Source organism: Pantherophis guttatus, chromosome 3 (genome assembly GCF_059756535.1).
Source record: "Pantherophis guttatus breed Tessera chromosome 3, ASM5975653v1, whole genome shotgun sequence".
NCBI classification, from domain to species: Eukaryota; Metazoa; Chordata; class Lepidosauria; order Squamata; family Colubridae; genus Pantherophis; species Pantherophis guttatus.
The window spans coordinates 198,876,101-198,894,586 of NC_142065.1; the positions used below are offsets into that span (position 1 = coordinate 198,876,101).

At 39.8% G+C, this 18,486-nt stretch overlaps 1 protein-coding gene across 2 annotated transcripts in view; it reads left to right on the forward strand.

The window, feature by feature from the left end:
• The window catches only part of COL14A1 (collagen type XIV alpha 1 chain), a 151,470-nt gene that overhangs the window by 81,152 nt on the left and 51,832 nt on the right, over positions 1 to 18,486 (forward strand). For both annotated transcript variants that reach the window (XM_034422237.2, XM_034422236.2), the window contains exons 26-31: positions 1,486 to 1,625; positions 2,211 to 2,334; positions 2,536 to 2,679; positions 4,397 to 4,561; positions 6,699 to 6,737; positions 7,760 to 7,898. In XM_034422237.2, coding sequence (XP_034278128.2) covers positions 1,486 to 1,625; positions 2,211 to 2,334; positions 2,536 to 2,679; positions 4,397 to 4,561; positions 6,699 to 6,737; positions 7,760 to 7,898 — 751 coding nt within the window. The remainder of the gene's footprint in view (positions 1 to 1,485; positions 1,626 to 2,210; positions 2,335 to 2,535; positions 2,680 to 4,396; positions 4,562 to 6,698; positions 6,738 to 7,759; positions 7,899 to 18,486) is intronic.

Below are 18,486 nucleotides of genomic sequence, written 5' to 3' on the forward strand. Positions count from 1 at the left end.
GGAAGTACAGAAAAACTGGTTATATCATTTGGGGCCCAAGACTGAATTAGAATGGTACAGTATCTGTTTTGCTTGAAGATGATCTTTGTTTTAAATATGTAGTTTAAACATAGGAGCATTTAAAAGTAAATGTGAAAAAGAAGTGATCAAAAAGCACAATTCTCTTGGTAGTTCATGATGAAAGAGTGAGAAAAACTAGTGTGGGACACAAGAGTGACAAAGAGCTCTAAATATGGCACATACGATTAATTGATGGTTTCAAGCCAAATTTTTGCAGTTAGCACGTCATTAAGAAACATGAATATAAGGAAGAAGTTGTATTTCATGCTTGTTGATTTTGAGATAATGAATGATGAAGTGAGTTGGAGTGAATTATGAAAAATTCCTAGCAAGTCTGGAGCTAAAAGCCTGATGAGTCACTTAGAGTGTTGTATCAGGGAAGTAAAGCATCTTTGAGAATCAATAAAACAGTGATGGCGAACCTATGGCACGCGTGCCACAGATGGCATGTGGAGCCATATCGGTGGGCACGTAAGCGTTGCCATAGTTCAGTTCTAGTGCACGCAAGCTGATTTTCAGGCCTTTTGGGCCCACCAGAAGTCGGGAAACAGGCTGTTTCCAGTCTCCGGAGGGCCTCCGGGAGGTTGGGGAAGGCCCATTTTTTGCTCTCACCAGGCTCCTAGAAAGGCTCTGGAGCCTGGAGAGGGCGAAAAACAGGCCTACCGGGCCCACCATGCCATTGTGAGCCAAAAGCGGGGGGAGCACAGGGGGGGGGCTCGCGCATGCATGCACGGGGGTTGCACATGCATGCGTGGGGGGCGTGGCACATTGAATTATCGGTGTGGCCACGCGCACGCGTGACTCCCCCACGCTCCCCCCACTTTTGGCACGTGACGGAAAAAAGGTTCACCATCATTGCAATAAAATGTTTAACAAATGATTTGGCATTGCTCCCTCGGTTATTCAAAGTCTTTATGCATAAATGTAGAATGGATGTTTGCGTGATATTTGAATATTAGATATTAGTGTTTGTTTGAACATGAATATGCATTACTTTTCTATGGAAACATTGCTATGTTATTGGCTGAGAAGCTGAATGATTTGCAATGTTAGACTGTAGGATGAAAAGATAACTGGATCTGTACATTAAATTTTTATTATTTATTGTACATGTTATCCGTCTCACCACTAAGCGACTATTAAAGACCAAAGTAGTTGTATTTGATTAGGAAAACTAAATCAAAAATTGCAAATAAGACATGAAATTAAAGTACGTAAATTAATTTGTATACCTTGATAGAATGCTTACTAGAACTGGGAAATTTGTGGAGAAATGTACAAAAGTAAAGAGTAGCTTGTTGTCTATTACGAAGAATAAACGTTTGTCAAAATAAGGGAAACTATTTGTGTATGTGAACATGTTTCTGCCACATTGAATCAGAGTTTCTTTTTTTTAATTTCAAAGTACTTTGTGTATTTTTGTAGTTTGCAAAGCTGCAAAGGCCGACCTGGTATTTTTGGTGGATGGATCTTGGAGTATTGGAGATGCAAATTTCAACAAAATAATTGGCTTTCTATATAGCACTGTTGGTGCTCTTGACAAGATTGGTCCCGATGGAACTCAGGTGAGCAAGAGAGACGATTCATTGTGAATATGAACATTTTAAAGTTAGCGTGAAATGTTTTCAATTGTATCAAAATATAGTCACACCGAATGAACTGAAATAATAAATCTGAAAAAACGTTTATTTTCCACATTTCTATTCCAACACAAAGACTCTTTGCTCATAGTTTTTAAACTGTATTTTTTTCATCCAAGTTAATCATGATCTAGATCAGGGGTTCCAAACTTGACAATTAATACTTGTGAACTTCAACTCCCAGAATTCCTCAGCTAGCCATGAGAATTCTGGGAGTTGAAGTCCACGAATGTTAAAGTTGCCACATTTGGAGACCCCTGATTTAGTTGAAAAGGTACCCTTTTGTCTGTTCTAAATCTCCAACCAATTAGTTTCTTTGCATGACTCTAATATTTTGAGAAAGGGAGAAAAATTTCACACTTTCTTTAGTTTGATAACCAGCCATCTTTTTCTGAAATGACCTTTCTGCTTCATGCTCTTTCCCATAACTGATTCACAGACTGGGATTAAAAAAGAGCAAAACTCCTTTTGCTAAATTGTGTACATAAGAAAGGTATCTTTCTTATTCAGGTGGCAATTGCCCAGTTTAGTGATGATACGAGGACAGAATTTAAATTGAATGCCTACAGAAGCAAAGAAACTCTACTAGATGCCATTCAGCATATAGCCTACAAAGGGGGAAATACCAAAACAGGTAGGTTGAATTGCCGGAAGAGAAGAGGTAGAGTTTACAAAGTTGAGTTCATTAAAACTTTTCTTAGACAAACAATAGTAGTTTAACGTTACATGATATTTTTTCCTTCCTTCCTTCCTTCCTTCCTTCCTTCCTTCCTTCCTTCCTTCCTTCCTTCCTTCCTTCCTTCCTTCCTTCCTTCCTTCCTTCCTTCCTTCCCAGGCAGAGCAATTAAACACGCACAACAGATCTTATTTACTTTGGAGTCTGGGACCAGGAAGGGAATCCCAAAAGTTTTAGTAGTGATCACAGATGGACGATCTCAAGATGACGTGAACCAAGTTTCCAGAGAGATGCAACTAGATGGTAAGAATTCATTTTCTTAGGAAACCTTCACAATGTCATCCGTTTGATACAAATGTGCCTGGCCTTCTATGGTAAATAAATAGATGACTCTGTTAATGTATTTTGTGAACTTATCCAGTTATAGTTTATTCAATAAATCATGATTGAGCAAATAATGGTGTAGTATATATGATCTCCAATTCTTTGCATATCTGTTAGCTAACTGGACACTTAGATGCCACAAACACATATATGGCATGTTCCTCAGAAGCAAACCTTCCACAGAATCAGCTTCCAAATTAGTGTTTACAATCGCCTCCTTCAACCTGGTGGACCCAAGTTTAGTTGGAGGTATAACTCCTGTAATTTCACTCCTAAAATGCTCCATCTTACAATAGTGATATGCTGGCAGGGCAAATGTTAGTGTTAGATCATGTATTTTTGAGAGAAATAAGGGAAATATGCTTCTTTATCCATTTGACTCAGACATGGGTCATTTCTGTTCCTAAAATAAACTTGGCCAGCCAAAGGGAATAGGATGCCAAAACCAATCCTTTTCTGAATATGCAGAAAGAATAAACAGATGGTGTTGATAAGAGCAAGGAGGTTATTTATGACCTGTTCTGGCCCTTGGAGAAAACTAGGTTTGGCTCAAGAAGTAGCTAGAGCAATCTTCCTCCATCTGCCCTCTGTATGTATTGAACTATAAATACCCACCATTCTCTTAGATCAGGGGTGTCCAGTGTTGGCAACTTTAAAACTTGTGGACTTCACCTCCTAGAATTTCCAGCCTGGCTGGGGAATTCTGAGAGTTGAAGTCCACAAGTCTTAAAGTTGCCAAGATTGGACACCCATGTCTTAGAGGAATTATCCAGTCTAGGACATTTGGAAGAGATGGGCTGAGGATGTTCTGACCTAGATTTCCTTAGAAAGTATAAAGCACAATCTTAGTCCCGCAAACCTCTTTAATTCTTTAATTTTAATGGAACTATGCATTTTACCGTTGTGAGCCGCCCTGAGTCCTCGGAGATAGGGTGGCATATAAATTGCATAAAATAAATAAATTAAATAAATAAATAAATAACTCATACGGCTGTAAATTACTTTCATTTACAGTCTGCAAGGCTTGATAAATAGTCTTTCAGAGGAAGGTTATCAACACCCACCTATCTCACATGGAACGCTGCCAAGGAGCTAATTTCCAGACACAGGGCAAGGCCAAACCTGGCACAGAGTCACAAACAGAATTTTCAAATCTTGAACCAGCCAGATGAACTAATTGCTTCCTGCAAAAGCTCACGTCCTATTCACTTCTCTTTTATGTCTTATGGGAGGGGCCAATCATCTCCAAGCCTAACTCCCAAGTCGACCCTGTTTCCTTAATTGTTCCTGTCTCCTGGCAGCTCTGCGCATGCGCACACTGGGAACATGCTCACGCTGTTCTTCTGCCTCGCTGATGTCAGACTCCGGAGACTCCGGAGACAGCAAAGAACTACCAGATGGCCTTGGCCCTCTCTCTGCCTCCGACTTAGAGCCATCGTCTGAGCCTTCCCCAGACTCCAGGACTGGCCCACTTTCCTCCCCAACCTCCTCACTGTCTGAATCTGCTGCCAGCTCTGCTGGCTGCTGGTGGGCCACAACAGAGGAAGCCTCAAATAGATTAATAAAATATATATTCAACTTTTATTTATATATTTACCAATTGATTGATCCCGGGAATGTTTTCTTCCTTCCCCAGGATTCAGTATATTTGCCATTGGAGTTGCAGATGCTGATTATGCAGAACTGGTTAACATTGGCAGCAAGCCGAGCGACAGACATGTGTTCTTTGTAGATGACTTTGATGCCTTCAAAAAGATTGAAGATGAGCTGATCACTTTTGTCTGTGAAACAGCCTCTGCAAGTTAGCAGTTGTTTCTTTACTTCTTCCTGCCTATTGCCACAATTTTTTTTTTAAAAAAAATGCATTTTGCTAATTTGATCTTCAGAATGATGGTGCACATCCTGTTTCTCTTCATGTGTACTTAGAAGTAGGACCCATTAAGTTTAATGTTTTCTCCCAGATAAGTGTGCACTTGATGGTAGCATTATAGAAGTGTATGTTGTATTTATATAGACAATTTGGATGGTGCTCAAAATAACTAATAACAATTTCAAATGTATTACTATAATTAAGTTAATTAAGAACATATAATGTATAGAAAGAAAGAAACTGGTCCCATCATGTAAAAACTACTTCGCCAAGTTGGATAGAATACTTTTATCTAAGGTAAGATGAAACCCATAGAGAATGTCTTTTTAAAAAAAAACTTAGAAGGACAGAATTGGCTGGAATATGTCTGTTTGACAATGATGACGGTCAATTTGCAAGTAAAAAAGAGAATAATTTTAAAAACTGAGCAATTTTAGAAAAAAGCAAATGTAAAGAAGGCATTGTCAACTTAATTAGGGCATCTTTCGGAAACTTGACAGGCATCCTGATTCATTTTAGTATAGGTACAGTATGTACGTATTTAATATTAACGTTGGCAATCATGTTGGCGATCCTATTTTTATCAATAGCTGCACGAAAAAGTGAGTTTTGTCCAAACCAGTCCTTTAGATTTTGAAGCCATGCTGTTGTTCTTCTGTCTGGACCTCGTTTGCCTTCAATCTTCCCTTGGAGGATTAAGTGAAGTATGCTGTAATTTTCTGGGTGTCGCATCACATGTCCAAAATATTTTAACTTTTGCTTTTTAATGGTTTTGATGATTTCCCTTGGCTTTCCCAGGCGGCTTATTACCTCCTGATTTCTGATTTTTCAACCCAATTTATACATAACAGCCACCTGTAAATCCACATTTCAAATGCTTCTAGTCTCCTCAAGTGGCTTTGTGTCAGAGACCAACTCTCCACTCCGTAGAGCAGGATAGAAAAGATGTAGCATCTGACAGGCCTGATTTTCAATCTTAGGCTTATGTCATGACTGCAGAGGACCTTTTTCATTTTGAAGAATGCTTTCTCTATCCTTGTTTTTACTTCAGTGGTTTGTGTTTCTACCATACATTGCAGTAATAAAGCACCCAATATAATATAGATAGTCTTTGATTAACGACCAGTCACTTAGAAACTGTTTGAAATTATGAAGGACTGCCCAAAAGCTACTTACAATCCAGATCCAGACTTCTGATGACTGTACAAACACCTGTGGTCAGATGGATTCATTTGGGGCCCTTGGCAACTGGATTATCTTTATGGCCATTTGCAGCATTCTGCGGTCGCATGACCACGATTTACGACATATTTTCCTGGTTTCCAACCTTTTTTAGTCAGTTTCCAGCAAAAACACCCAAAGGAATACTGAAATGCTCAACCTGCATTCACTCGCTTAATGATTGCCATGTTCAGTTAGCGATCAGCATTCACTTAATGGCTGCCACAAAAAAAGCCATAAAATCAAGTTTGGTCACATGTCTCGACTTATGACCTTCACAACTTACAATGGAAATTTTGGGCTCCATTACAGTCGTAAGAAGAGGACTACCTCTAATGGCTACAATTTATATAGCAGTGTCATCGCGAGCTATTGAATGCCAAAGGGAGTAACAATGCAGTGATTGCTTGCCTGTCTCAGCTGCACAAAAGAAAGACGTGTCTGCTAGTTTTCAAAACATCTGCTTCCCCTCAAACTGCAGCCACAGAGTGGTGATGACTTTGTTTGTAAAGCTTTCCAGACTGGATTTTCAAAATAGATGGAGAAATTCCATTGATCACAACACAGACAACATTGCTGTATTTACTTCAATAAGGTGAAGAATCAATAGCCCCAAAACATATCTAAAGTTTATAGGAAATACTACGGTGCAAAGAAACTTGGCAAAAGGAAAGGCTTGATAAAATATTGACACTTAAAAAAAAATGCTGTGTTTACAGGCCACCTTCTGAAGCTTTGACATGTTTTAATTTCTTGCGGTTGATGCAGTTTTTCATAAAAATATATAATACACTTGGGATTATGACTATTTCTTCTCAGAGATAATTTGTTTTCTTGCTTTTTTCAGCTTGTCCATTGGTGTATAAAGAGGGCAATAGTTTAGCAGGTATGTTTTTATTAAACAAGTATATTTTTCATTTCTGCCAACCTTGCAGTTCGAAAGCAGGTAAAAAATGCAAGTAGAAAAATAGGGACCACCTTTGGTGGGAAGATAACAATGTTCCATGGGCCTTTGGAGTTTAATCATGCCGGCCACATGACCACGGAGACGTCTTTGGACAGGGCTGGCTCTTCGGCTTTGAAACGGAGATGAGCACTGCCCCCTAGAGTTGGGAACAACTAGCACGTATATGCAAGGGGAACCTTTACCTACATTTTAAAGCAATGAATAAATAATGTAATATTTAAATAGTGTATCTCCTTGCAATAGCTACAGCTTAGCTATGGAGAGGGATTTGTCTAATATTCTGGGTTATTTATGAGATCTTGGAGTGGTTTTTGTTATTGTGTTAGTTGTTCTGCCCCGGTGTGTGTTGTATGCTTTTAACCGTTTTACTGCTTTTGGATTTTGTAAGCCACCCAGAGTCCATTGGAGTGGCTATATCCAATATAAATAATTAACAATAACTTGATAATATTACATTCTACATGGCGCCTTCACTGCACCATAATTGGGGTGAAGAAATTATATTTGGAGGCCAATGTTGAAAGGAAGAAGAAGCATTTAAACAAAATTAACGTGAACCCTGGGATTCTGCAACCATCATAAATGCAAATGTTTGGATTTTGATCATGATAGGGATACCACAATGGTTGTAAGTGTGAAAAACGGTCATAAGTCATTTTTTTCGGTGCCATTGTAACTTTGAATGGTCACTAAACAAATGGTCGTAAGTCTAGGACTACCTATACTGTCTTTCCTTAATTAGCTTCTTCTACTTCCTGTACAATGGAAATTGAAAGCATAAGGTCATATTTTCTTAGTTGTGCAATTATCAAGTAATTGTCAGATGGTAAGAATTTGCAGTGCCTGAGTTGCTAAGCTCTTCATTACATAACTCATATTTAACTTCCCATTCCGATGAAGAAGTAGAGATGACACACATACTTCTCTGTTTTGGTTTCTAGGATTTAAAATGATGGAGATGTTTGGCTTGGTTGAGAAAGAGTTTGCAGCTGTGGAAGGAGTATCTATGGAACCTGGAACGTTTAATGCCTACCACTGTTATGGACTGCATCAGGATGCTTTGGTCTCTCAGCCAACCAAGTACGTACTGAAGATAAGGCTATTGTCAGGCGCAAAGAATCAAGATCCTTCATTAAGCACAGAAGGTTTATTATTACATCCTATACACAAGAACAGGGATCTCCAAATGTGGCAACTTTAAGACTTGTGGACTTCAACTCCCAGAATTTCTCAGCCAGACATGTTGACTAGGGAATTCTGGGAGCTGAAGTCGACAAGTCTTAAAGTTGCCAAGTTTGGACACCCTTGGAGAAGAATTGGGTCAACTAATGGTCAGCACTAAATTGGTGCAACAGGATGTAAGAGGGGTTGGATTTGAATCTCTTGTGGCAATGCAAGGACTCTAAACTGATGACTTCTCCTACAGCTATACGAGTAGTCGTTAATCAACAACCGGTCATTTAGCAACTGTTCAAAGTTACAACAGACCTCCCCAGAGCTACTTATGACCCTGATTCAAAGTTCTGATGGCTGTTCCTCCCTCCCTCCCTCTGTAGTCATGTGATGATTTTGGGTGCTTAGCAAATGATCAATATTTACGGGTATTTGCAGTGTCCCATGCAGTGTCACCTCACTGCAATTTAGGGTGTTTATTTCCAGTTTCTGGCAAAAAAACAAAAACCCAATGCAAACAATGGATTTGCTTAATGACTGCCACATTCATTTAATAACTGTCACAAAAAAGGTTGCAGAATCAGAAGTGGTAACCTGCTTAATTTGATTACAGTCAGATGTTAGGGACAATCTGGAATGGAATGGAATGGAATGGAATGGAATGGAATAGAATAGAATAGAATAGAATAGAATAGAATAGAATAGAATAGAATAGAATAGAATAGAATAGAATAGAATAGAATTCTTTATTGGCCAAGCGTGATAGGACATACAAGGAATTTGTCATTGGTTTAGTTGTAGGCAACTATTAAAAAGTAACTTATTCAACCTAACAATGTAATATGAATGTAATTTTTGCATCTAGGAATGGGAGTTTGGTTATTTTGGAGTTACAGTAATTTATTTATTTATTTATTTATTTATTTAATGTTATTTAATTTAGAAACCGTCCATCTTGCTCAGAGGGGCTCTGTGCAATTACATACATGCAAATACAGAATATTGGTATATTGGTATGCGCATGTGTCTTTTGCACACAACCTTGCATGCAGATGTACATTGCACATATCGCTAAAATTGCATAAAGTAACAAAGATATCCTACAATTTCTGTACATGACGGCAATTGTTTTGCATTTAAAAAAAAAACTAAAACAAACAAGCAAAAAAAGCTTTTTGGCTTAAAAGTTTCCCTGATAAAAAAGTATTGCCTAGGGGAAAAGATGGTGGGAAAAAGAAACAGCATCTGGAAATTCTCCTCCAGACGTTTCCTTCTTTCCTGAAAGATTTCTCACTAATTTGTAAACGTCTTGAAAGAATTCCAAGCAGAAATCTGATAGATGCCTCACAGCTTAATCTGCAAGTTGAGTCAGTGGTTGCATTGAGATGCAGGACTAAGTCAAAGTTTAGCGTTACATCTGCACTCCAGATTTCCCTTCCTTCTCCTCCATTGTGACTTCTAGAAGGCAATTAGAAACATTTGCTTCAGCCTTCAGTATAACCCCAGTATTGTCATACCTCGGTATTTGACTGCTTCAAAACTTGTCAAATTCAGTACTCAACGTGTTTTGAAGCAGAAATCTTGTCACGGCGCTCGTCTTTCTCTTGGTAGTTGATGTGGAATGAAAATCTTGCTGATACTGGCTGCTTTGTGACTTGCTATTTCTTCAGGCTGAAATAGAAAGTCACGTGGTAAATCATGTGGTTTTTCTCCGTACCTGTCAGTTTTAGTATTCAGCACGTCTTCCAGAATACATTACTGACGAGAACTGAGGTACTACTGTATGTCATTTCATCTGAATGAGCACAAATCAGCCTGGACAAAAACAAAATAAAACATGGTTGGAAGTTAGCATGTTCAAGACATAAACCAGTTTAAGCTCTCCACAGTTTTTCCTATTCAGATTAAACCAGAACAGTGAATGATTTAAATTCATTATATATGAATACCATGCAGTGGTGGGATTCAAGTAATTTAACAACCAGTTCTCTGCCCTAATGATTTCTTCCAACAACCAGTTTGCCAAACTGCTCAGAAAGTTAACAACCGGTTCTCCTGAAGTGGTGCTAACTGGCTGAATCCCACCACTGATACTATTATATGCTGTATATACAAATAGTACCCAATCTATGACCATAATGGAGATTGCCAATTAGAGTCATAAGTTGTGACGGTTGTAAAGTGGGTCATCATATGACTGAAGACTGATTTTATGACCTTTGGTTGTGTCAGTTGTTAAGTGAACGCTATGGTTTTTAGGTAACTCAAGGTTGACTCAACCTTCCATCCTTCCAAGGTGGGTAAAATAAGGTTCCAGATTTTGGGGGGCCATATGCTGACTCTGTAAACCGCTTAGAGAGGGCTGTAAAAGCACTATGAAGCGGTATATAAGTCTAAGTGCTTTTGCTATTGTTTGCTAAGGAATGTTTTGCCAAAAATCCAGAAGTAAATTTTCAGCAAAAAAAATTGTGAATTGTGGTCACACAGTTGTAAATGCAGGCTGGTTGTCAAGCATTGAAAATATGATTAATGACTGCAAGAAAGGGGCAGCCATCAGAACTTCAGACCTGTGTCATAAGTATATTTTGGGGGAACCTGTCATATTTTTGAACATTTGCTAAGCAGCCAGTCATACTGTATGCATAGTTTTGGAGCCGTGGAGTAACTTAAAGGGAGAATGATATATGTTCTTTCAGCAAAGGAATCAGAAATGATCAAATGTACGCCACCATGCAAAATCTTAAGCTTGTAAATTGTTGATGATGATGTTATCCGTTCGGTCTAATCTATGAGCCAGGTCTCTCCACATCTTCCAATCTTGCGGTAGTTCTTTGAGTCGTTCTATGCTCTGGCTGGTGTCAGCTTTGATGATGTCCAGCCACCGTGTTCTTTGGAGACCTGGTTTCCTTTTACCACTAACTCTCCCAAACATAATTGCTTTCTCCAGTGAATTCCCCCTCATGACATGGTAGAAGTCGGGCCTGAAGACTTTTCTATTTCAGCAAGCCGGGCTGGCTTAAAATTTTTAATTGATTAATTTTATGGGTAAGGGGTTTTAAATTGGGGAAGCCAAATTGATTTAATTATGTTTTAAATTATTTTAATTTTCATGTCGTATGTATTTTAATCTTGGCTGTTCACCGCCCTGAGTCCTTCGGGAGAAGGGCGGTATAAAAATTTAATAAATAATAATAAGAATAATAAGAAGTACATGAGATGCAGTTTCGCGATTTTGCCTTCTAGTGACATGTCTGGAGCAGAGGTGGGTTTCAACAGGTTCTGACCAGTTCTGGAGAACCGGTAGCAGAAATTTTGAGTAGTTCGGAGAACTGGTGGTAAAAATTCTGACTGGCCCCGCCCCCATCTATTCTCTGCCTCCCAAGTCCCAGCTGATCGGGAGGAAGTGGGGATTTTGCAGTATCCTTCCCCTGAATTGGGGAGGGAATGGAGATTTTACAGTATCCTTCCCATGGAATGGGGTGGGAATGGAGATTTTACAATATCCTTCCCCTGCCATGCCCACCAAGCCACGCCCACCAAGCCACACCCACAGAACCGGTAGTAAAAAAAATTGAAACCCACCACTGGCTCTGGAGTCCAGTACTTCATTCTTAGTCATCTTTGCTGTGTTAATTCCATGTAAGGCAACAAATTGACAATTTTGTATCCAGAACCGCAGTATGTAGTTCCAACATAGATGGACTAGATCAGTGTTTCTGAACCTTGGCAGATTTAAGATGGGTGACAACTGTGACCTGGATGACTGAGAATCCCCATAGACATTTAGCTATGCACTTTAAGATGGGTGGAGTTCACCTCCCAGAATTCCCCAGCCAGCATGCTTTAAGATGAATGGACTTCACCTCCCAGAATTCCACAGCCAGCATGCTTTAAAATGCATGGGCATTGCTGGCAGGGGAATTCTGGGAATTGAAGTCCACATATCTTAAAATTGCCAAAATTGAGAAACACTGGATTAGATATCTACTGTTGCTGGAGGCTGAAGCTGAGACAATCACTAAGAAGTAGCCAGCCTAAAATTACAGGGAGGGGCAGCATTTAATGTGGCTACTTAAGACAACAGAAACCTAAGGGGCTGGCCCTCATCTCATCTGTAGAGAAGCTCCAGAAAGAACTAAGGCTGAAGTTTCAACTGTAGTAGATAGATTTCTGGCAAGGACCCAAACTGAAATTGGAACGTGGTAGACTTGTCTTCGCCAGGAAATTTCTAATTTAAATTTCAAAGCCATGTCATAAATGTTTGACTGCAGTTGAGTAACTACCTAAATCTGTTTAGTATCAACATTCTGCCAGTTAAACTAAGTGGTTTATTTCAAAAGTACTGAGAAGTGATGTGGCCATTACTTATCTAGCAGTTGTACAAAGCCTTCTCTACGTAAAAGCCAGAAATTAGACCTCACAACTCAATTTTATTGCTTTCCAATAAAGTCATTTTATCTGGAATGGAGGTTTGATGTTGAGATATTGACTTCTGCACCTCTATAACTGTCTGGTTTGGTTCTGCAACCCGACAAGACAGACACAGACTTCAGAGGATAATTAGAACTGCAGAAAAAAAAATTGCTACCAACCTGCCTTCCATTGAGGACCTGTACACTGCATGAGTCAAAAAGAAGGCTGTGAAATATTTACAGACCCCTCACATCCTGGACATAAACTGTTTCAACTTCTACCCTCAAAATGACGCTGTAGAGCACTGCACACCAAAACAACTAGACACAAGAACAGTTTTTTCCCGAACGCCGTCACTCTGCTAAACAAATAATTCCCTCAACACTGTCAAACTATTTACTAAGTCTGTACTACTATTAATCTTCTCATTGTTCCCACCACCCATCTCCTTCCAGTTCTGACTGTATGACTGTAACTTTGTTGCTGGTATCCTTACAATTTATATTGATATTGTTTCCTGATTGCTTATTTCTACCCTATGACTATCATTAAGTGTTGTACCTTATGATTCTTGATGAATGTATCTTTTCTTTTATGTACACTGAGAGCATATGCACCAAAGACAAATTCCTTGTGTGTCCAATCACACTTGGCCAATAAAGAATTCTATTCTATTCTATTCTATTCTATTCTATTCTATTCTATTCTATTCTATTCTATTCTATTTCACCATTGCAAATCACCACTCTTGGCATAGACAACGGGACCCAGAAGAAGTTCTGCTATTATACCTATCTTGCACCCTTAGTTTGGATTTGCACTGCATTTTGCAGCACTGGGTAATGCTGTGGAGTTGTTGCAGTAATTGCAGAGTCATGATGATGATGATGATGATGATATCCATTCAGTCGAGTTAGACTCTTGATGACTCTATGGGCGAGGTGTCTCCACATCTTCCAATCTTGCACTAGTTCTTTGAGTTTTTCTATGCTCTGGCTGGTGTCAGCTTTGTTGGTGTCCAGTCATCGTGTTCTTTGGCAGCCTAGTTTCCACTAACTCTTCCCAACATAATTACTTGCATAATTGCTAAGAGCTGTGGTGGCACACTAGTTAGAATGCAGTACTGCAGGCTAACTCACTGCTCACTCCAGGAGTTCAGTTCTGAGTGGCTCAAGGTTGACTCAACCTTCCATCCTTCATAGGTTGGTAAAATGAGGATCCAGATTGTTTGGGGGCCATATGCTGACTTTGTAAACTGCTTAGAGAGGGGTGTAAAGCACTGTGAAGCGATATATGAGTCTAAGTGCTATTTCTCCAGTGATATTGCAGAGTATAAAGGGCAAACTATAAAACCACTGCAGGAAGTCAAGGGATGTATGAATGAATCACCAAAGCCAACACCATTGCCTTCCTGTCCTGTTAAATTTGGGAAGTTGTATATATTGAGCAGTTTATTTTCATATCTGGTACAAGTAGTCCTTGACTTATGACTGTAATTGACTGTAATTATGACTGTAATTATGACTTATGACTGTAATTGAGCCCATAATTTTGATTATAAGTCACACAGGTTCTTTGACAGCCTGGTTTCCTTTTACCACTAACTCTTCCCAACATAATTGCTTTCTCCATGTGACCAGACCAATTTTACTACCTTTTTATCTGGTAGTCATTAAGCAAATGCCATTGTTTGTTTGTTTTATGTTTGTTTTATTTGATTTGTATACCGCCCTACTCCCAAAGGACTCAGGGCGGTGAACAGCCACAAGATAAAAACACATAAGTACAAAATTTAAAATAGGATAAAACCGAATTAAATAATTTGGCTGAAGACAGATTTAAAACACCCCAATAAATTAAAACCAATTTAAAATTTGTATTTTAAAAGGGGGGAAAAAAGGGGGGGGGAATTAGGCCAGGCTAGCCTGATAGAATAAAAAGGTTTTAAGAGCGCGGCAAGTGAATGCCACAGTAATTAGGTGAACCTATTATTTGCTACTGAATGGTTTTTGTGGGAAACCGGAAGTAAATGTCAGTTTCTGGGGAAACATCATCAATCATGGTGACGTGACCATCAGACATTGCAAGCAGCCATAATTGTGGGCTGGTTATTGAATGCCCCAAATATTATTACATGACTGCAGGAGGACAGCTATTGGAACTTCAAAGCCAGGTCATAAGTAGAGTTTGGTGTGTTCGTTGTAACTTTGATGGATCATTAAGTAACCAGTCATAAGTGGGAGACTACCTATACCTAATTCTGCAGCTCTGAATTAAATGTCTATGGAGATTCACTGTCATCCAGGTCATGGTTCAGAGGTGTGGTATTTAGTAGGTTCTGACCAGTTCTGGAGAACCAGTAGCGGAAATTTTGTGTCGTTCGGATAACCGGCAAATACCACCTCTGGCTGGCCTCGCCCCCATCTATTCTCTGCCTCCCGAGTCCCAGCTGATCAGGAGGAAATGGGGATTTTGCAGTAACCTTCCCCTGGAGTGGGGAGGGAATGGAGATTTTACAGTATCCTTCCCCTGCCGTGCCTACCAAGCCATGCCCACCAAGCCACACCCACAGAACCAGGATTTTTGAATCCCATCACTGTCATGGTTATCAGTGGTGCTTTTTCCAAAGGCAACTGGATATTCTTTGTTTTTCCCTTGAAGACATTTCGCTTCTCATCCAAAAAAGCATCGTCAATTTTGAAGAAAGCTTCCTGGATGAGAAGCAAAATGTCTTCAAGGAAAAACAAAGAAAATCCAGTTGCCTTTGGAAAAAGCACCTTTGGGACTCTGAATGAAACCCACTTTGGATTATTGCTCTAAGATTCTCCAGGCATTAAATTTATTCTGTGTGTCCGAAAGGTTTTTGTAGAGATGGAAAACACCCCCAAAACCAGCACAGTAGGACATCCTTCCATATTGGGTCTTGTTTAATCTTTGACGATCCATCATTCTGCCTTTAATCAATTATTCATTTGTTAAGAAGAAGAAGAAGAAAAAGGTCTAGAAGTTGTGTTGGTTTTGGAGAGATGCCTGGGTAGACATCTCACTGTCGTATTATTTTTGGATTGAAATTTTAATTTGCTTTCCAAGAAAAAAAATCTGAACAGATTCTTTTTCTCTCAAACATTTACAGTAACCATGTCGGCTCTTAATGAGAAGCTGCCTACACATTCACTGGCGTCTTCCCAGGATTAATCTTTCCCGAGGCCAGATTTATGCTAAAAAAAAAAACCCTCCTTATTTGTTAAAACAGTTCATCATCTGGCATAGGTGCTGAATGCTGAAAACAGTATTGCCTGGAAAAAGAGCATTTTGTTAAGTGGAGAGATAAAGCTAATTCAGCTCCTACGTGGATTCTTGCAGATTTTAGGGATTAGGAAAACAAAGCTTGGGGGGGGGGGGAGGAGGGAAGGGGAAGCCAAATTTGTAACGTGGCATTAGAGGAACATGGGTGGAGGGTGGAGGAGGGAAGAGTAAACCTTAAGAATATTGCATGTTATTTTCCAAACCAAACCCTTGTGTACAACTGGAACAAATCAAGTCAATAATGTATAAGTAATAAGCATTTAGTTAAATAAAATTGTCTCGTGGTACAAAAGCTGTCTCCTAGAAACCAGAGATGTGGAAATGGGAGTGATTAGAATTTAGGAGCAAGTATTTGATTTGCTCATTGGCTGGATGGCTTACAGGAAGTTCCTATAGCTGAGAACTATAATAATCCTTCTATTGCATTAGCCCTTCAAATTTAAGGATATCTGAATTTTTCCTAAGCTTATGGACATTTCCTTTTATTTCTTTTGAAATTCCAAGTTTGCAACTGAGGACATCCAGTAAAAGTCCACCAAGTTTAAATTGTACATGATCCCTTGACCTAATCCACTGATCTTCAGCAATTTCTCCTTCATTTATTCGCCTGAAGATATTTCCACCTCAATATCCTTTTATTTCAGGAATATTGATGAAATGTTGATGATAAGTCAAACCTTAGACATGTGTTTCAAATGGTTGTTCAGATTTGCAACTCCTACTATACTAGAGATAGTACCATCGGTTATGATGGTTCTTCTGTAATGATTACAGTTAGTCCTCGGTTTACAACATTTGTTTAGTGGCCATTCAAAGTTACAACAGCACTGAAAAAATTACTTATGATGTTTTTCACACTTGCAATCATTGCAGCACCCCCATGACCACATGATCAAAATATGAATGTTTGGCAACTAGCTTATATTTATGACAGGGGTGGGTTCTAAAATTTTTTACTACCGGTTCTGTGGGCGTGGCTTGGTGGTCATGTGCCAATTATTTAGGATTTAGCAGAGGTACTGGTCTACCAGGCTTTTAAATGCTTGCAGGGCTGTACCGATCTACCCATTTATTTTTGCAGGCACTGATCTACTTGTGTATTTTTGCAGGCACTGGTCTATCCATTTATTTTTGCAGGCACTGATCTACTCATGTATTTTTGCAGGCACTGATCTACTCATGTATTTTTGCAGGCACTGGTCTATCCATTTATTTTTGCAGGCACTGATCTACTCATGTATTTTTGCAGGCACTGGTCTACCCATTTATTTTTGCAGGCACGGGTCTACTCATTTGTTTTCTTTTAACACTGATCAGCCCTTTGAAGCCCCGCGGCAAGAGTTTAAACAGTTTTTTTCCCTCTAGCCATCAGCTGGGACTCAGGAGGCAGCAATAGATTGGGGGTGGGGCCACCAATAGCCTCCCACCGGCCGGTTCGCTCCCACAGAGAGGGCCTCCTCAGGGTGCCGTCGGCCAGACAATGCCGGCTGACGACCCCAGGAGGAGAGCCTTCTCTGTGGTGGCACCTACCCTATGGAACAATCTACCCCCAGAGATACGAGTGATCTCCGACCTCCGGATTTTTCGTCGGGCCCTAAAAACTCATTTTTTTCAACTAGCCGGTCTGTCCTGATTTTAGGGTTAGTTTTAAAATTTTTAAAATTTTAATATTTATTTTAATTGACAAGTTTTAAATTATGAGCCAAATTTATAAATTATCTTAATTCTATTTTAATTGTGATGTTTGTATAGATGTTTTTTATCTGGCTGTTCACCGCCCTGAGTCCGAAAGGAGAAGGGCGGTATAGAAATGCGAATAAATAAATAAATAAATAAATAAATAAAAGGTAAGAATAATGCGGGGGGTGGGGGGCGGGGGGGGCAGACCGGTTCGGTGACATCATATTGTTACTGCTACCAGCTCGGTGGAACTGGGCGGAACCGGGAGGAACCCAACCACTGATTTATGATATTCACAGTGTCCCAGGGTCATGTGATAGCACTTAGGAATAGCACTTAGACTTATATACCACTTCATAGTGCTGTTACACCCTCTCTAAGCGGTTTACAGAGTCAGTGTATTGCCCCAAAAATCTGGGTCCCCATTTTACTGACTGCAAAATGATGGAAGGCCAAGTCAACCTTGAGCCGGTTGGTATCGAACGCCTGGCAGTGAACAGTGAGTTAGCCTGCAATACTGCATTCTAACCACTGCGCCACCATGGCTCATACATGATCACCTTTTGCAGGTTTCTGACACGCAAAGTCAACAGGGAAACCAGATTCACTTAATAACCGTATTACTAAGTTAACAACTGCAGTGACTGTGATATTTACCAGCTACGTATGGAGATGGTGACTCTCATTGCTCAGGAATCTTGTATGCAGTTTGATGGAGAATGTTGATTTTGCAGATATGGGGATCCATGTAGGCAGATGTTCAATAAGGTTGGCTCAAAACTCTGCAGTTACGATTGGCTAAAGAGGCAAGGATTGATAAGGTATTTGGGGGAAGCTGCAATTTTATCATGATTGGTAGAATTGATAGACTACAGGGCACAGGTATAGCAAATAAAGACTTGCCATTGCATGCGCGGGGGGAGCACGGGGGGGGGGGCACCGCCCCCGTGTGGTCCATTTTTGGTCCCAGGAGGCTACAGGGAGGCCTACTAGGCAGTGGTGGGATTCAAACAATTTAACAACCGGTTCTCTGCCCTAATGATTTCTTCCAACAACCAGTTCACCAAATTGCTCAGAAAGTTAACAACCGGTTCTC